The sequence below is a fragment of the Diachasmimorpha longicaudata genome, chromosome 10 (assembly GCF_034640455.1).
Source record: "Diachasmimorpha longicaudata isolate KC_UGA_2023 chromosome 10, iyDiaLong2, whole genome shotgun sequence".
Taxonomy (NCBI): Eukaryota; Metazoa; Arthropoda; class Insecta; order Hymenoptera; family Braconidae; genus Diachasmimorpha; species Diachasmimorpha longicaudata.
The window spans coordinates 6808696-6829736 of NC_087234.1; the positions used below are offsets into that span (position 1 = coordinate 6808696).

Sequence of the window (21041 nt, forward strand, 5' to 3'; positions counted from 1 at the left end):
GTTGGGGTAACGGTAGAATGCACTTCTGAAATGAAACATGGAGACTGGGATATACGTGACCCTACGCAATGAAGAAACATCAGTGAGGGAGAAGTAAAACCGGAAGTTGCGCTCGACGAGTCGTACATTTCCTGTTTGAGCTTTGAGTTTGACGCGCGCTGTGCGTTTGGAACAATGCGATGGGTGTGGGGGTATACCTAACCCCACTCCACCCACCCCCTTTACTTTTACACGCTCACATGGTCACGGGTTTGTGTAAACTCCTGCGGCCTCCGCTCCACCGAAACTTGGGCCCATCGAGTGCCTTGAGGCTATTTTCAAGGCTCATAAAATGTTTCCGGTAATTTCAACCGCGAAAATAAATCGCGAGTTGGGGTATTTTGAATGGTTTCGGAAATTTCATGTATTTCTGCATATAATGAAAAATCAAAACCTCACCGAGAAAATACCCATCGCGAGTAATTTGAATTTTTAATCGCGCGATGTTCATTCATGCGTGTGAACTGATTTAAATAGGACCCACACGTCTCGGCCAGTCCACAGAGAGAAGAATTCAACAAAAATTACCAGAAGCGAAGTAAAAGTCACGTTTTGAAAGGCGAGCGACCAGCGCAGTAAAATCCAATAAAAAGTGTGAAGTAGAACTGAAATTGTACGACTCGTCACGTAAATTCTACGATCTGTGCCGTAAAAATTAACCACCCGTCTAATGACTCAGCGCACTGGGAAACCCAAGTCTTTTAGTAATTTTTCCCAACAAAATTTTTATGTATTCCGTTGCCCATGATAATAAAAATAATCAAATAATTGAAAAATGAAGGTAACAATTTTTTTAATCCAAAATTCACGTCTCTGCGAATACTTTCCTCCGGAATTTTCGAAATCCTACGCCCATCCACCCATTCCACAAATTCTAATCCATTTACACAACAGACCAGGTCCACATCATCTAATCCTCGCCATTTTCCCGTGGCCGACATTACATAATGATCACCGTAACAGCGTCATCAAGCGCAATCACTCGGAATCAGCGATAAATCATCACTGACACGATGACGTCACAGGTGATCTACGCTGCACAAGCTGTCCCCTCCAGCAGTGATGTATAACACGAAACGCCTGTGTGTATGGTTTATCACGCTAATGAGCTTATTAGTGTTGGGCTTTTGGGTAGCGGAGAGAGACCATCCAGGAGACGAGGGAGTTTACACTGATAACCGGGGAGTCGTTCATTTCTCCTAATGCACATCCAGGGAGGAAGACTCGCGCTTCGTAACTCGCCGACATTTTCTCAGTTAGTTTAATTACTCGAAACGGTTTATTTTGATTATCTCGGGGAATTATTGGAAATTATCTTGAGATCGGGAGTGAATTTAATCCGGGTTTCGTGTGCATGGAGAGTTGTGAGGCTGTAATTTCCAGAGCAAGTGGACATTATGAACGTTTTGGGGAGGGCTAGTCGGAATTTTAGAGATCGCTGAAGGGGAGGTGAAAAACGGGGATTAACTCGGTAATGTTACTAGATAATACTAATTTGTGTTAGCTAGGTTTTCGCCGAGATTTATTGATAATTGGGAGTCTATTGCGTACAGAATGTAATACACGAAGACAAAAGTTCAGGAAAAATTTCCCTAATGGGCCCCAGAATGAGGCCCAACCTCTAGTACCACCAGAAGAAAAATATCTGCCCTCAGAGTATCGTTTAAAAATTTTTGCAAGGCTCTCCCGCAAATAATTTTAAATCGATTATGACAAAATCTCGTTCCCGACTCTCTCGAATCCTCGCATTCTAAAATCCGAATCCATAAGAAACAATAGTCACTCAGGACATAATAAAAGCCACCATTCTCGGCTTTCATCAATTCACCCAGCAGTGCCTGGAAAATAATTTCAAAAATAATAAAAAAAAATTACACGTGTAATAATCCGAGAAAGTGAATAAACGTAACGATAAAACGTGCACTACACAAATGGAAAGAAGCCACCCCGAGAAAGAAGAAATGTTTCGAATAAAAAAGACGGGATAGTAAAATGGGAGGTGATGAAAGGAGAGGTGGAGGACGTAAGAATTCTGCTTAGGGGGATATAAAGCCCGTTTATAATCCCATAATACCACGACGAAGGGCGAAATGGAATGGGGAGTTAAAAAAAAACGAGATGCTATAGAAGAATTCTTCTAACGATCCGTCTTTGTTCGTTCGTGATATACCTGCGTGATGATAGAGTTGAAAGAAAAAATTTTGCAAGAATGAAAATGGTCTTCTTATCGTTACCGTCTTTGTAGATTTTTCACAACACGTAAATATCTCCAATAGTTTATCAAAGACCCCTCTGTTCACACAACCACATCCAATGATCGAATTTATCAACTGAGGAAAACTTTGTGCTGTCGAATTCCATCAGTAAATTCATAGATTCTATCTTTTTTAATCCCTCATATTCCGGGGTGCGGCCATCCTCAAATACCAGTGACATAAAACTCTTACGCTGATACTGCTGGGAGTGGCCGCAGGAAATGCCCAGTGCCATTAGGCCATCGGATAACCTGGCCTCGTCCTCCAAGGATGATTGCACTGGATAATGCATTTTATCCCTCGTTGTAACTCGCGACAATTCCATTTATTCGATTTTTTTATAGTCCTCCTCTCCGTGGAGACACGAAAAAAAGCCCATCTCAATCTCCCGCGGGAATCAATTTAAATATAAAAAATGCACTGCCTTCATCAGTGACAGTAACAGCAATAACCTACAAGAATCATCTGAAAATAACCGGGTATCTAAAATTGAATGTATCAGATAATCCCCCTCACTTCCACCCGTTAAAATTGCAAAACATAATTTCCCGGCTATTTCTAAAAAAATTAAAGAAACACTCAAGGTGTAAATTAATTGTATTCCCAGGCGGCGGGAGCGTATGAAAATAAAAATTAGAAAAATTTCTGAAGAAGTAGAGGGGTGAGATAAGAAAAATGTTTATAGCAGTGCAAAGGTTCGTGCTGGCTGCGTGTTTTTGAAATATAAAAAACAGCACCAGAGGTAAGTTAACGAAGGCGTAGTGTATACTTCTATTCTTGCTTCCCCCCCCCTCCCTCTCCACCCTTTCCTCTCGTCCCCCTCCACTTGTTCTTCACGGTTGTATAGCTGTAGACAAACTGTGAGCGAGGGGAAGAGGAACTGGTGTAAAGAAAGAGAACGAAAAAGAGGGAAAACGGTGAGTGCCTCACGCTCAAGTAGTCGAGGAAAGTATTTGCTCGGACCCACCAGTGTAATCTCGACAAACCACCTGGCCTCGTTCTTATTAAAATTTTTCATCCCCACCGACCAGACAGAGAAAACTATAGAATGTGAGAGGAATAAACAGAATGTGACGTATCTTTTACCCCTAAAAATCATGAAATAAAATTATAACTGGTAAATTTTGTAATATGGTAATTGCCCTGATATTGTAATTCCATGGAGTTGAAGCAACCCCTCAAGTGACGTGACTGAAACTTCATACTGTATCACGAAGACACGCACCAGAAGTGAGTTGAGAGTTTCTCCCCAGTGGCTCCATGAGAAACGGGAAATTCGGCAAACTTGACGATGTTTTCGGAAAAGCATTCGAATTTCATGTTTTCCACGGTCTCCCTTAATCTCGAATCTCATTTACGCACTTGTTTCTTATTCACCGGAAGTTTCGAGATGAGACTAGTCTGGTGGTACACACATCGGGTGGAGTAATGCAACACCCACAGAGTAACCGCTGGTATCAGTTTGCAATTAGGGTAGTTTTTACGTTCATATCTTCAGAAGAACCGGAAATTGAATCACGTAATATACGTAAACGCTAGAAGATGACGATCTGCAGGGGTGTGGGGGGTTATCTAGGAGCACGTTCTTAACACATCCACGAGGAATGTCTTCAGTCTCATCATTAGAATTGCCAGTTCTAACATTTCCAAATTAATTTCACCCCACGAATAAGGGCTGAAAACATTTCAACTTTCCACAAATTGGATTTAGATGTGAATCTGGGAACTTGTAATTAACTTCGTTGCTAATTTTGGAAATTTGTTAGCCCAGTGTAGGAGCCCGCATGTTGTGGGTTATTTACCCCGTCAGTATATTAGAATAATCGATTTTCTATAAACTTTGATTTACCACAGATGAAAATTAATGAAGATCCAGTGACTGAATTAATACTTAAGATACATCAGCCGAAGAAAATCCTTCCCTAGTCCGAATTATCGCACGAAAATTCCTCCGAATTTTATCAAACTACGGTACCACCGCATCATTGAAAATCCCAATGCACCACCACCACCGACACCCATCTCCTCCCGGCAAATCTGATCCAGATTCGAATCTGCAGATTTCTAAACAGAAATTCTCTAGACATTCGAGATTCAACTACCCAGTAACATTGTACATCTACAAATTGTGCCAGGTTGCTACGTGAGACGATGGTCCAATGTAGAAACCAAGGGAGGGCTAGAATAGAGAGACGAACACTACCCTGATACGTGAGGAAGTAGGAAGGCCACTCGATACCCATACATAGACTATAATCCCATGAGAACATCGAGGGTAACCCGCCCAAAACCGGTAGGGGCTATTACCATAGAGATTGGCGTCAGTGTGAACCACTAGTTGGTGTTCTCTCTCCTGTGACGTCACAAATGACGGAATCGTACCTAGCTGAAGGAGATTAGACCCATAGACTATTCCCATGTAGACATGTGTATGTATTCCTATTTCGAGTGGAATCGATGAGAGAGATGGGTAGGGGTGAGTTTGCCAAATGATTTCGTAGTCCAGTCACGCTTTTCAACTGATGGCCAATTGGTACAAAGAGGCGAACTGAATCGATTTCGAATGCTGTGTGGCTTTCATTTTGCCCGCTCGATTTGGGGTTTTCAGTACACGGTGAGTTTCATTATTTGATCAGGGCCTCTGGCCGATTCCTCCGACTCGTGTTTTCGGATGATTTGACTGCAATGCTGGTGAAGAGCTTATTATTTTTTTAATTAGTCCTCGTCACGAAGGGAAATATTGGGTAACACATCGGGTGGAAATCGGAAGAATGGCCCACTGTTCATTGGGGGGTGAGAGAAGAAATTGGGAATGTTCAGTTGTGGATATTTGCATTCCCTCTTCACAGTGATGTTTACTGATATTTTTGGGTATTTACGAATGAGGGTGAGAGACGTGATAAAGTGATAAATTAGCGAACTGCTAATGTCAGGCTTTCGACGAGTGAAATCAGCTGAAGGAAAGATGTTTCAGGGATAGATTATTTAAGACTTTTAGAGATCCCATCAGGTTGTTTCTCGTTGTCATTCGGATACCCCGACATAACAAGTGAAATCACTCGGAAAATTCACGATGAATTCGTAACGAGATTCCTGAATAGCAGTCGCTAGCCGATCAGGACAAGACGCTTGGCAACCGTCAAGAGGTCTCTTGTTCATGTCACCTTTGTTCCAATTTCCCTCCCACTTTCCAGCTTCGATCTGATATCCCTTCTAGGCGATCCCTCTCTTCTTCATCCCTCTTTTGCCCGGCCTTCGGCCGAGTATTTGCTCGTGGTAGTCGGGGACGATTGAAATTCCAAATGACTATAGTGTGTTTTGATGCATAAGTCATAAGACTGGAGATGCTCATGCATAACAATTTTATACATCATGCAATTACAATTTTCATCGACATTCTCGATACTTCACGGTGGCTGTGTGTCTGAGGATACAGAATTAATCATGAGCATCATCAATTGATAGGATAATTACAGGGGTCATTGAAGATCAATGATTTTCCAATTAGCCTTTTCATGCGAATAAAAAAAGGTCAAACAAAAATCGACAAAATTTCTTCATTTCAAAACCGACAAATCGGATTCCCGGCGTCACCTCAGTCGGAAATTCCTATCAACTCCATCATGAATGCAATCCACATCAAAAGAATAACGAAATATCGCAATTTAAAACCACCAAATACCATTGCATTTTATCTCTCCATCAATTCCGAGGTCTATTCACAAAAATGAACCATTTACATGGCGTCAAATGCTTCTCACTCCCCTACCCAAAACACATTTTATTCACCATCATTTGTGCCAACACAAAAAAGGACACATCATTACCACACCCAATAAATGACGTATTGTCGGGTTAGTGAAATATTTGTTGATGTATAGATATGAAAAAATAGAATAAAAACGTTTAAATGAGGGTTTTTCATCGCGTTATTCAAGCGAATCCATTAATTTGATTCACGACTCCAAGAATATATGCTCCTATCACCTCGAACATCACGAAAAATTTTCCCATTTATTCAGAATCCCTGTCGCCATCAAATAAATCACTCCCCGAATATCTCACCTCGATTTTCAAAAAAAAAAAGCAAAATTCCAACTTTGAAAATATTTATTCAAACTCTTTGACAAGTATTTCGACACTTTAGATAGGTGCAGACAAGCTGAATCTGCCCCGAGGGTTTGTATCTAGCTGAAAAGAGAGTTGGAGGGGAGTGAGGATGGCAATGGGCGTCAAGATGGGAGGGGGTTGACGCCAGTGGCCTGTAACTCTATGCCCCCCTCTGGTGCTTCGATCAATAGAGACGGTACAAGCATTGAACGGCATCCACGCAGCTGACTAAAATTGCTCACCCCCGAAGGCTTTCCATAGAAAGGGTGTCATTGGGATGGGCTTAAATCCATGGATTGGAAAAAATCACCCCCCTCAGACTCTGGCCATCACTTCCCTCTCTCTCTTCGCTATCTGTATTTAAATCTACAGTTTTACATGTATAATTTGATGAGACGAAGATACGATAACTGGGGAGATGCTGTGAGAAATTGTTTTTTTAATGTTATTGGGGGATGAGGTGGGTCAAGTGGAGACCGACAGGGAGGAAAAAAAAATTCTCCCAACTACATTTATTTCAAAAATGAAATGAAAATGAAAAATCAAAAAAATCATCATCAAACTCCCATTTCTCCAGCAACCACAGCCCCCTAATGCACCCCATAAATACCTAATGAAGAGAAGCATCAGGGTGATTGCACGGAAGAGTCCCTCCTCCTCCCTTATCCGCCCATGTTAACTAAACACCTACTTCCTGATGAGTCTCGCCATTTCCAAAATTCCCCATTCAATACCCAGCATAATGCACCAGCCCCAAGCAACAGAGTCCCATGCCAAAATTCATTCGCCATCCACCTTCAAATCCAATCCCTCCTCCCCACCTCATTCCCGCTAACATCACCTCACACTGTCTCTCGTGAACCCACGACGAGGGGGTGCGGGGTGTGGCGAGTATAATTGGACGAAGGCGCTCGTAATTGCTTTGTTAAGTAATTAGCCGGTCGGTTCGGCACGAGCCTCTTCCCGCCGCGCTAATTCCGGCAATTTGATTTTAAAGCCGACCATACCCCCTCGTGGCCCAACCCCCTCCCCTCCTCTCACCACCGTCACCTCCTCACACCCTTGACAAACCGTCATTTCTCCATTCACGGTAAGAGCTACCAGGGTACCTTAAATTGCTCGAAAATTCATTACAAATGTTACCGTTTGATAAAGAAACACATATGGAAAATTTTCGATAATTACTCATTGACTGTCGATCAAATTTGATGGAAAAACACTGGAATATTAAATCGAGTTGCGATAATCATCTCTTTTAACTGAAGAGACTTCTTTTTTATTACGATAAAGGTATTAAGGAATTGATGATATTGGTGGGACGAGAGGGGCGAGAGTACTGAGGATTTTAATTGGGTGCAATTATCTCGGATTATTGAATTCATTAGCCGAATTGATAGGGAATATGGTTTCAGGGAGATTCGAGGGAATTATGGGTTTCTACGGGATTTTCGGGATATTTTCCCTTCTCATATTTGCGAGAGTGGTTCGTGAATAGGAGGAAAAAATGTAATCAATTGTTCATCAGGAATTTTCAGGATCACGACGTAGTTCACCTGAGGAGAGGGAGAGAGAGGGAAGTTGTAAAATTGTTAACCAAGTCATTTACATCGTCGGTGAAACGATTGATTAATTGGTCGATTGATTAATTAAATAGATGAGTAGGGATTAAAGTTGAGACGATGTTCAACTGTTGGAATTGGGCTTGAGGGTTGGACTGGTTGATATAATTTACCGGAGACGTCCCTGAAAATCCAGGATAACGATGAAACACTGGGCAAATTGATTTACAATGAGGCCTGTAATCAGGCTGAACAAATCTGTAAGATGACATGGATTTCCAGCCCCTCACACCTCCTACCCACCCCTGAGGGCGAGGAATCATCACTGCAGAGTCGAACTGTGTAATCCCAGGGAGTAATCTAGAGCTCACGTACATCAAAGTGGAGGCAATCAGAGCTGATCAAAGACCACGTGGTGGAAATTACTTCTTTCTTATCGTCTATAAATTCCACGGTATTGAAAATCAGAAGCTTATGAGTTTCAATGGCATATTTAGGTGAAAAGATTCACTCGACAGAATTCAAAAATTAATATTGAATATCCGACAATTATCCCTTATCTTACAAACTCGTCACACTTGACCCATCACATTTAATTCCTGCTATCGTCCACATTCTACCTTTCTTCACAATTCTCCTTTCTGTCACCGGAGTAGCAGATATTCGCGAAGTGATTTTATTCAAATCCCTCGGTAATTTGAATATTCCACTTTCTGCGAACACTCTCACAATTCCACAATTCTTCTCCCCGGTTTAATGACACCGAGTCGAAGTAACGCCTGGAGGAATAAGTGTTCGAATGCCTTTGTGGCAACACTTGGGAGAGGAACAAAAAAAAAAAAAAGAGGACGGAAAGGGGGATGAAAAAGAGGGGAGAAGAAAGCAATCAGAGACTCGTGGCCTATTTTCAACGCTCAGTGCAAGCCCAACTTTTGAAATGAGGTTACATGTGTGCTTAGGGATCGATCTAAGTCACGTGCCGTTGCATCGCTAGCTCATTCTCCCTTGGCAACAGCCCTTGTTTCAAAATTTTTCCGAAAAAATATTTTCCCCCGGAAAAAAAGTCACGAGGTCAATCGTTACTTTCCGTTTATCGTAAAAGCTATTTTTAACCGATTCTTTATTTCGTGTGTCTGGGAGACATTTTTCTTTCCCTCAGAAATTCAATTTCGCAGGTCAAAACTGCCCCGACTACCGCAAATTAATGTTTTAAATTATTTGTTACAGAAAATTGAATCTAAAAAAATTTTTCGTTGGAATAATTCCCGCGTTTATCGGTAATTAAGGGTTTGTTTAGTCAAATGAAACGAGGGTCATTGAGAATTCAAGCACAAGTAGTTCTGAATTTTGAAAAAAAAAATTTTTAAGAGCGAGATGGACCTTGTTGTTAACAATTTTGGACTCCTTCCATCAAACCTTGATCTCAATGATCTCCATTAGACCTGAGCCATTCAATTGGCCATAAAAATTACCCAATTGCTGACCAAAGTCCCCACCCACCAGTGGGTGGTGCAATCAACAATTTTTTTTCCCCAAACATTCCATTATTATTTCATACCTCCACCGCCAAGCTCGGACAATGGATCGAGTGGGTGCTTAATTGGATGATTCGATGAGACGATAAATTCACCAATGCCGGGGTCTATTTTAAGTGTCACGGTCGAACGGATATCGTATTTCTTCCTTCACAATGTGTTTTTTTTTTCTGTCCTCCCCGTTTAATCATCAATTTTTTTCTCCTTTTTCATCAAATACTTAAAAACAACCACTTCACTTAATTAAACCCATTGTAATCACTCTTGATGAAACGAAACAATTCGGATGATGGATTAATGAAGACCTGGAGCGATCAATTGTGAGGTATACATCTTCCAATTATCCTCATGGACGTTATTATCGATTGCTAATTTGAAGAATGGTAATTAATGAAGTCTCTGTTATTTTAATCGCATTACCTGGAGACGTAATAGATTTTCTGATACTGGGGGAGAGAGAAAAGCGACAATTTGCCGAGTCAGGAGATGAATTGAAGATTAAAATGAGATTAAAAGTTCTGGATACTTGTGTTTATTTCTCCTATCCTGAGGGTAGTTTTAATTTGGAAAAAATATGAGAATAGCGCCAGAGAATTTACCTGGGTATTTCATCCGAACATTCGCAAATTCTCATTCGATGCAAAATTGAGCTGGATTGGCATTTTTAAATTATTCTCTATGGCATTCAGAGATGTCGGAGCATAAACCGGATCCAATCAAAGCATTATCCACAGTATTATCTTCCCAATTATCTTCCAATACATCTAGATAATGTTAAACTCAGATAAAAATCGCAAAATTGCCCACATCCGCGGAATAATCAATGGTGAACTGAAAATACTTCACGAAGGCATCACTTCCAACCGAGATGGGTATCCAAGCGATTGTAAATACCTGAAATATCACCCGGAAAAATGATCTCATGAAATCATGATCAAGGTCGTGACATCGCGTCCCACCCAGTGGTCATCGTTGACTCGAGACGAGCAGCGAAAAAGAAAAAAAAAACAGCAGAGTCAAACGTTTTTGCCTTCATGGGCTGTGCACCACCAATCGAACAAAACGACAAACAAAAAAGGGACAAAATGAAACTGAAGAATTGATGATTACCATATATGTGGCAGTATAAAAGGCGAGTCGTGTTCCATAAGGCGCGCTCAGTGTACCAAGACGAACGTTACCAAGCGGTTTGTCCTCGATTTCGTACGTAACGATATTCAAAAAGTAATTTTGGATTAATTTACAAATACCCAGAGGTATTCATATTTAGAATATCCCTACTACATCAGCTTAATTTGTTGAATCATTCGAGTATAAAAGAGCATGTCGCAATCGGACCACAACGCCAGTCCTACCTTTGACAAGGAAATGTCAACATCGAAGAACAATTCAACTTTGAGACTCAATCAAGAGGGTGCTGTTGCACAAGATAGAGATTATGATCGTGATTCGGATTCGGAAATGAGTGAAAATGATTTTTTGACAAAGGGAGCATTTCTACTAACACCGAGTCATGAATTGACAATGGAGAAAGCAGCTACCATCTGTGACAAGATGAATTTCCGGTGAGTTCTGGTCATTTGCAAGTTTTTTCAATCACATCCCTCTTCTATTTTTTTATCTCACATGAAAATTTCATCGATAAAAATTTTTTTAAATTTCAATTCCTATTTTAATTAAATCGAACGCATTCACCTTCCTTATTGCTTCATAGATTATTAAAATCCCTTAGTTAATTAATTTTTGAAGCCCTCTATTATCATCTATTATCAAATGAGTAATTAAAAAAAAAATTTTTTTTTGCCTTCATAATTGAATCTATCGTGACACCAGTTAATACAAATGAATTTTTTCTTCAAACTGCAATAAATTATTTTGTGGATAATAATCGGTGCATAATTAATGAAAATAATCTCAATAATAATCAGCCGAATCGGAAGCGACCGTTGGCTGGCCACCGGTGGCTTAATAATTTCCCGAAATCTCGATTTTAATGTCGAATCCCCCTGGAATATTCAACAATTGCCTTTTTCCTCTTCATCATCATTTGGCTTCATCCAAGCGCAAGCACATGACTGCAAGACCATTCACAAGAAAATGAACTTCCGGCTCTCTTGGCATCCCTTGCCTCCTCATCTTCACCCTAACGATATGCCACCACTTCTGGAACCCACTGACTTCAACTATCCCTCCCCTCCTCTCCCCAACTCCCTCCATCCTCACCACCGCCCTTTCCCCATCGCACTCCCTCGAAGTTCTGTCTCCCTCGTTCTGCCCTCCTTACGTGCCCTCACCCCTTTTTATTCATCCACATGAGCACTAATAAATGCATGTTCTCAACACGCCACTTGGTCTTGATAAGGGGGTTGGCTGGCTCCCTCTAGGGAATTTTCTACGACACTTGAATACTCGCTGCTGATGGGACACTAAAGGTCCTACCCATTTTCTGGTCAATTAAAAGGGATTATAAATATCTCCATTAAAATATAACGACCTAACTGACATTTTTTTTTCACTTTGGAAATTTCATTTTTTCAGCGGAAAATCATTTCCACGATCGCGAGTCGCGATGACCAAATTGAACCGAGGGTTCATTTTAAATCGGAAGTGCTGAATAATTCGAACTGAAATAAACTAATTCAATTGCTCTACACGGAGAGAAATATTCAGTAAAAATTACAACACCAAAGTCTCATGAATGTTCAACAATTTTTTCAAATCTCGTGAACTAATTCTACGTTCAATTTCGTAAAATTGTTCAATCGTTGGATGAAAATTGCGGATCAACTGTTGTCCCAGTCGTGAGTCATCAGACGAGTAGTTCAATTGTTACGGAACCAGTCGTAGAATTTACAATTCAACAATTTCAGTTCCACTTCACATTTTTCATTTATTTTCCCTTTGCTCGTGAATTGTTATTGAATTTTCCTCTCCAGTTATTTTCCATGATAAAATGTGACAGGTTTATCCCAAACTAGGGTAATTTCCTCTCAAAATTTATCTCCCTGTATTTTTTTTTTATCGAGTTCAGGTGAAACATAATATCGATGGAATGGAAAATTTTTTTCTCACTTGTTTATCGAGTATATCGTGCGGATCTAATCAACTAAAATGGGTAGAATCGTACCCGACCAAAGCCGGAAATTGCCCCTGCCATCCAGTGTTGCAATTGGATTTTACCTCTGCCCTCATTATTTTCTGAATAACGATGTAATTAGGGGTAATGCTGTTACAGTGGTGCTTTCTCGCTAACGAAAACAGCAACGGGAATTCTCTTCAAGTTCAGCAACATCGACGACTTTCAAGCTGTTTACAAGAAAGGCTTTCACAAAGTTACTGGTGCGAGATTCTACAAGAAAGTTGCAATACCATGCAGACCAGCCAAGATATTTACTGTTTATGTACTGGATGTACCTGAAGAATTGCCGGAGGATGACATAAGACATGCTCTGTACAAATATCGTTCGATTGTCGAGGTCACCAGATTGCCATTGAACACAGCGACTGTCTGTGAGTACATCCTCTCAATTTGGCAATTAATTATCACTCACAAATGTCAAATATCAATTCCCGAATAAGAAGAATAAAACAGACTAAATATAATTGATGACATTTGACTTTAAACATTTTTCCACGCGATGTTTGAAACACGGAAACGTTAATCAACCATCATCAATGACTATTTATCCCGGTATTCGATACTGTTCCATCTCCCCCCAGTAATTTATTCCCCAAATGAACTAATGAACGAAAACTCAATAAACTCGCTCCACCACTCTACCAACAGCGCTCGGTGAATAATTCATGAAAATTCATTGTTGATCGCTAAACACTTAGCTCTTGAACTCAATAATCAACCTCACAAACTCCTGAACAAACTCTAGTTCTTTGTCTCTCCCCAGTGAAAGCCATCAATGATAAATTAAAGGGCGACACCCAGAATGCAAATGAGCCATCAACAATCTACACTGGTCCACCGATAATACGAGTCACCCTGGCGAGCGTTGAGGAGACATCTATGCTGCTCAGTCGTGGACTAGACTTCTATGGCGCCACGTACTTTCCGACTGAAACGCCCAATCCAGCGAATCCATCACTGGCCAAGTACAAAAATAGCAGGTGAGTCATTAATTATTAGGTGCTTCAATCAATTTCTGGTCATCTTCCCTCATTAGACTATTTTTTAAAATTTAATTACTCCAGAGTTCTAATTTTACTGTCCAGTCTGTAGCAGACTGAGACAAAATTAGCTTCCGAGCATTCACTAATTCTTCTTTATCACAGCGTCTAATGAAAAATTGATTAAAGTACCTAATAATATAACGTGTAAAAATCGTCCATCAAGTTTCATCATGTGGAATTCCGACAACAGATGGATGGAGTTGGCTGCTGTTGGTGCTGGTCAGCGTGTACGTGATCTTCTCCCTGTATTCGATAATTCTGGCTTCACTAAACTGCCACCACCAGCCAGCAGAGTCATCAAGCCTCAGCGAAATTGATGGGAAAATCACCCCCGAAAGTGTGAAAAATTGCCAAAGCCTAATGAGAAAATTACCAAATTGAAGCGGCCAAAAAAAAAAATTCTTAATCCCCTCATGGCACATGACAGATGTGAAAGAGTTCATCTCGTCTTTACGAAAAGTTATTAACGTTTAGAGATTTGCAATTAAGAAGAACCATTTATATTCACGTTATCCCTCACTACCTCCTATCGATCTGCGCGCGCGAAAACTCGGCTGCTAAACTTGGAGAAGTAACTGTTCCTGACAAGTGGCGAATAATTAGGTGGTTGCCTGTTCTAGAATTCCAAATACGTTATCATGTCCCATAAATATAAATGTGTTTATTAAATTTCCTTGAGTTAACGAATTAATTTGAACGATTCCGGTAATGAGTAATTTGTTAAGCAATATTGCCATCACTTTGGCTGATTCCTTCATTTCTAGTTCCTGTATTTAGCACAAATTATTAATTTTTTTTCCACGAATGCGACACGCTGGAATCAATGAACGATTACGCTTTTGGGACTTTCAAACGTTTTAAGGGGAATTATTAATAGGACTTCCTCCCAAAAAATCCCCAGACCCAGTGACATTAGCGATTCCACTAGACCAACGTCTGTCAATGATTGTCCTTACGATATTGGAGACGAGGGTCATCGTGGCCCCGGGGGGGCATACTGAACCCTTCCCCCAACCCCACGACTGTTCCACCAGTGGCGCTCAGGTTTCCCTTCCTAGCGGTCGCCAGGTAACCCCATGGGAAAAAAATAAAACTAATAATTACCCGGGAGCTAAATGAAGAAAAAAGAAAAACAAAATGACAAAATCTAAACAAAGAATGCTCTTCTGTTCTGTTACCTCTTCTTGTTTACCCATTTCCCTTTCTCTTCCTTTTTCATCCCTCGAAAAAAAAAGCCCCCAGAATCACATGAAGCGAAATGTTAACGACTCTGGAAGAGGGTGGTCGTTCCAAGGAGGGGGAGGAAACCAGCGAGAGTTGGAGTTGAATTCACCTCTTTTTACCTCACCTCCTCGAAAAATCTCCCCGGAAATTGCTGGGAGCAGTAACGATAAACGTAAGTTCGTGAACGCATCGTTAGTAGTATTGCCAGGGGCATGATAACCCCCGGTATTCTAGTCACTATGGCCATGGGGTGGACTGGCTAATTGCTATCGACAACGCTTCAGTCAACAGAACTTGAATAAATGTATTAATTTCCTTGATTATGATGGGATCCCTTGTACCTGCCCGTTCTCCAAGGAATCAATCAATTAACCGATTCATCGACGAATTACTCAATCAGACGATTGAATACTCCGCGAACTAGTGTCTTTATGAGGTATCGATATAACAAGATAGGCTCGTAATGCCAATAAATCATTGATTATTAACCAGCAACAGGAAGTGACTCGAATTTCGAAACCAAATATCTTAAGTAGCTTAATGTCAGACACTTGTTATTTAGTCCGAGCACTCGCAGGGGCTCATCCAAATTATTCTCAAACTCAAAAATTGACGACTTCAGGTGGAACGATTGGCATACCCTGAAGGCCCCACAGCATCGCGATGATCAGATTACATCTGGAGATGACGCGACGCGACCGATAAAAAATGTACGTGGAGCGAAAAAATGTATGTTAAGCAGATTGACTGTAGAGGTCTTGAAAAGTTGCGAGGCTGTAGTTGTATTGGTGCAAGTGCATGGTACATTGCAAAAGGGAGATGTGCATGTGGAGGTGGTACTTTTTTTTTATTTCACAAATATTCGAGAAAGTCTTGGTAAGCGCCTCTGAAGGACGCCAGGCACTCGAGAAAATTTGATGCTTTGCTGCTTCTAATCGCAACTTCTTCATCATCCTTGCATTGAACCTATCATCGCTTTTCATATTTTTCAATGGGACGGGGGTATTGTTGATCTTCAAAGGAAATTGAAGAACATCTGGGCTTCGCCCAGAATGGAGATGCTCCAATTTTACCGGAGCTGCCGATATAATTTAATTCCTAAACAAATGGGCTTCGGGAGACGTCTTAATTCCGGATATTGTTTCGGGTAAAAACCAAACGTTTCACTGACCAAATTTGAAGATCGTATCTCTACAAGGTATCACGAAGATCCCGAGGTCATGTCTGCATGTCGGCGTTTGAGATAATTTTTTCAAATCGAACCCTCGGAAATAATTAGAAAATGTACTAAAGTACATTGAAACTTCAGATTATGAAACCGTCTTATGAATTTCCCCACCAGATGAAAGGATTTTTACCCAGATGTTTCATACTCAGAGCTTTAACATTCAGATTCATAATACTCCAGCACATATACATTTGTATACACAAGTCATGCATAAATATGCATCGCAGCAAGCACCAAAGTGAGGAAAGGGTACAAATACAGTGGCATAAACTATGCAAAACCAGTGTATGTATACAAATATATGTGTGCGGATTGTATACAAGTTTAGAAAGGGCGAGGGGGGGTGGATAAGGGTGGGTGTGGGTGAAGGGGTGCTGCTATCTCCACTAGCCGCTTGTCTGCGTCGCTTTTGCATCGGTTTCCCGTTCATCCGTCACACCAACCTAGCGCCCTGGTATACTATAGCATTCATTCCGTGCCGGTTGCCACGGATAACCCAGATACATCGTACTATCCATCATGCAATCCCTGCCAACTATACAGACACCGGGATCCTAGTGACAACTATCATAATTCAAAAGGGGATGACAAAATATTTGTGTTTAATCCATCTTCTTTTCCAGACTTGCCAGTGATTAGACATTTATTGGTCACGAGAGTTGATTGAATTTGCTGATTAGAGAGCAACCCTAACCGGGCCTTCATAATTTTATGAAAGTCAAAAAGGAACAGATGTTGTTCATGATGATGGATCCTATAAGGCATCGATGGCGTGACCAAATCACAAAGCCTCTCTTCAACATCTGTCCAAACTGACTACGAAGAATGTCACATCGGATGGATAACAATATTAAAGATGTCCTCTGCATGGGTCATAATTCAGAAGATGACCGAATATTCAAGGTCATGCAATGGTTGTTGAGGATTTTTTGAGACTAGCTAATAAGACAAGACTTGTCCAGCACGACATGAATATAACAAGGTTCATGATATTTTCAGGGGACCCATGGATGTCCATTTCAACTACCTTTTGTGAGACCCCCAAAGGGCATCTGGGTATCTGAATACCTCGCGTGACCAAATCACAAATCACGTCTACAATATCTTTCCAAACTAAGCATGAAGAAGGTCATATCCCCAGGGCAATAACGACTGTCTTAGCTACCCACCCATGTCCAGAATTGGCTCAGTACGAGTTTAATTAGCCGCTCCCCAGGAGGCCTAACCCAATCTATTCGTAATGTCTCGCCCACTGGAAGGGCTTCCACAGTATTTTCCTTCATTTCTATACCCTCAAATGAAATTATTCGAATCGATTGAGCGTCATCAGTGGGTGGTAAACGAAAATAATGAAAAGAAAGGCGGGAGGTTGGGGTGAATGCAAGTGAAAAAGGGGTGAAAATGAGAATTGCTTGGGATTAGGTTCGAGGACTAGGTGATAGGCGACAACGACAGGAGCAACATAAAATTGTCTCGGGCCATCGTTTAATCTATAATCCGCTTGCGTCACCCGGGTGTCCATGGGAACCGATCCCTGGTTGAAATAAAAAATAAAGGGATGATGAAAAACGAGAGAGTGTCGATATAAAGTCTCTAGGTTGAGGAACTTCTCATCCGCCCCAGGTCTGATCGAATTCCGAGGTCTCAAGGTATTTTTTTTTTCTTTATATCCCTCCCCTCCCCGCCCACTCCTCACTTTCTCTCAGTTCATTTTCCGAGGCACTTCTTTTAATCCAGTGGAGATGAAATAATTCCTCTCGAGGACAATGATACAAAATGGGTCATATTGTTTCAGAATCACTAGACGGCTTATCAATTATCGGAAATTGTGGTCCGGAAGTAGTCGCGAATGTCTATCGGAGTTTTGGAAAACCGAATATTCAGATAGATTATTGAATATAATTTTTTTGACTCACCGGAAGTGCTCCGATCTCTTCATGATCTCCGGATCAATCCTGAAACAAAAAAAAATTGAAAAAATGTTAAAATTGCAATAAACATTCTGAAAAATCAGAAAAAATTGGATGGGATGGGAAGAGTTACGGAAAGTTTCTTTCCCTTTAGCAAACGTTTTTCCTTTCTAGACATTGCTTCCATCTGAACTTGATGCATCCAGATTCAAGATGATCTACAACTCCTGGTGGAAAGTCTTAGCAGCCTCCTTGGGAGCATCGAACTGCGAGCTTTCCTTACCACCCCTTTACCCATATCCCTTTCTACCCCCAGTCTCTCACCCCCCTCCAACTACTCGCGTCTCTCGTGTGCATAAGTTACGAGGCAACGTGCCCTGCGAAGCTCGGCAATTAACATGATCTATCGCATGGGCGTAATAACGCTCCACTTCCGCATCTCCCTCTCTATCTCATCCTTGCACTGTTTTTACCCCCAGTCGTAGGCACATTTACACGTATTTTTCTGCGGAAATGCTTGCTAGATTCGGTATTTCGCGGATTAATTGCTGAAGCGAAATTTTAGCACTGCCGGCTTTCCCCGATTTTTTTCGTATCAAACGGATGGGGCAGGAGAAAGGTTGAGAGATTCCAGAATTATAATTAACTAACTGTTAAAACTGCAGATCATTTTCTAGTTCAACTTGGGATAGAAGAAATAACAATTGTTTCATCGTTGAAAAAATATTTCGGCCTTTATTATCGAACCGAAATTTGCTGGCTGCCCAGCAACAGGTTTTATATCGACGTCACACCGGAAGGATTCCGATCTCTCTCAAACCGGAAAAATCTCAGACCGCCTACACCCTCGAATGCCTCCCGAAACTCTGCCAGCGATTTCTAAGTGAATCAAGTGAAAAAAAAAAAGAAAGAAAACCCCTCGATTTCTCTTCCAAGTTCAACATTGCAACAGGCGTGAGTCAGAGCTTCAAAGCGAGAGCGAGTAATTCCCAGTGAACGTGTGGACAGTGAAAAAGTGTAAATGTAGGAGGGGGAGGGTGGAAAAAAATTTGAACGAAAAAAAGTTTGGATTTAGAGTGGGCGAAAGCTGAAATGAGAGATGAAGGGACAAGAGTGCTCCATCTGGATAAAAGTTTATCTGAAAAATGCGAAAAATTCTTGCACCATCTCTCACTCCTCGGCTCCACTCACCCTACAACACACTCTGGAATTTTCATCGTCTGACACTCGACAGAAAAAAATATCAGAAAAATTGAATGACAAGAATTTTAGGATAAACGCTGCAATTGGCCCATTATTTTTCTGTCATTGACAAATTATTGTTTCTCTCAATGCGATGATAAAAGCTCATACTCTCCCCCACCCCCTCAAACTACGTGATCCGAACGCGCCGAAATTGATACGCTACTCATCAAGATTTAATAAACCCATTGATATTTGCAGTACAAAATAACGTATTCAGAATTCTACACGGGGGGAGCACAGTCCAGCCGCCCCTCGAGTGTCAAAATTCATTAAAAATCATCAATCGGCCCGAGAACACGGCTACAAACCCCTGAAAAATTGTCAAATATGAAAATCGATGTATTCCCTCGGAAAGTCGACAGTTGCCACCCGAATAATGAATATTCACCCTCGCCCATCGACGTGTGTACCTAAAAAAACCTCCGAAAATCCATAAAAGTGAACGAACGAGTTATAAATGATGAAAAAGAACGAGAATATCCCAAAAAAAAAATTGAAAAAAAATTGGCGAAAAGGAAATGAGATTGAGGACGGGGCGAAAAATGGCCGGGGACTTTAAGGTAGGGAAGAAAATATCATGACGTTAACGCAATTAATTTACCAGGGAACTTTACATTTTAATATTCATCCCCCGACTCCTGGAGCGCCGGCATTTATGGTGGTTCCACCATTCCTTTCTATTCTCCAACCCTCACTGCGCTACCCCTTAAGGCACCTCTACACCCACCCACACCCATCCATTTTGCCAATTCCACTCCTATCCCTTTCCTCTCAGTTTCTCGTTTCCGTCTTTTACTTCTTCCCTTTCTCACCCTTCTAACCGAAAACTCCTCGGGTGGTATTTCTAGTCACCAAGTTTTAAGGGATGCAGACATCCTACTGGGCTTTAATTTAAATCAAACTTTAAGCTGTTATACTAAATTTCATTCATAATAAAATCAACTTGTGCCGAGTTATTTATATTTTTCATCAAATGTCAACTCTTAAAGCAGAAAGGGAGAATTTTTGCGATACCACTTGAAATTATTGGGCCCCACAAAAATTACCTCCAGTGGAAGGCCCACTGGGGGTAAACAAAATGACAGGAAAATTTATGATTACATTTTTGCGTCCTTTACCCTCACGAACATTTCCCTCCCTAACACTCAACTGCTCTTAAGGATCCCTAAACCCAATGGAAACCATTTGGGCCTTTCCGGGGCCCATAAATTTGAAGGAACGCTCTACCCGGTCATGTTCTCCTAACACCGATCCAGATGAAATGGACTATTTTACGTTACTTTTGGGTTTTTAGGCCGCAGGAGGTACAATGAAAATTTTGAAAAAAATTTAGGACCAATAAAATAATGAAATTTAATTCTTGCGCTGTCATAATCTCCTCATGTTGGCATCGGCGGTAATCCTCCAGCAATTTTCGGGAATTTTAATGTTTTATGATATGATAAAGTAATAGCCGTCTAAGTACAGTAATGGGGCCTTAGGTGAATCATCATTCGTAAATATTTTCCCTTTAAAATGGTAGCTCACCAGACATGTTCTCCTAGTACCTGAAGTGGCCACTTTTGAAGTACTGTTGTACCCGGTCTAATTCGCATATTGTACTTGGAATTTTCGGAAATTCCAAGTATTCGAACTCTCTCACTTCACAGTTTTACTATTATGGGCCCCTGGTACTGCCCCAGGTAAAATTACAGTTTTACTAGTTTTTCTGTGATTTTAGTTTCTAAATTTTATTACTCCGAACTAAAGGTCTA

The 21041-nt window shown here is 41.0% G+C and overlaps 1 protein-coding gene across 2 annotated transcripts; it reads left to right on the forward strand.

Moving 5' to 3' along the window:
- The first annotated feature begins 10636 nt into the window (after window positions 1-10636).
- Window positions 10637-14349, forward strand: LOC135166528 (uncharacterized). Of its 2 annotated transcripts, none has more exons than XM_064128838.1 (4): window positions 10637-11063; window positions 12734-13008; window positions 13401-13617; window positions 13844-14349. In XM_064128838.1, the coding sequence occupies exons 1-4, from the start codon at window positions 10822-10824 to the stop codon at window positions 13995-13997; spliced, it is 888 nt and encodes a 295-aa protein (XP_063984908.1). In that variant the 5' UTR covers window positions 10637-10821; the 3' UTR covers window positions 13998-14349. The 2 variants fall into 2 exon arrangements, with proteins under 2 accessions (XP_063984908.1, XP_063984909.1); XM_064128839.1 differs by having other exon boundaries at window positions 10639-11063; window positions 13871-14349.
- Window positions 14350-21041: the final 6692 nt, after the last annotated feature.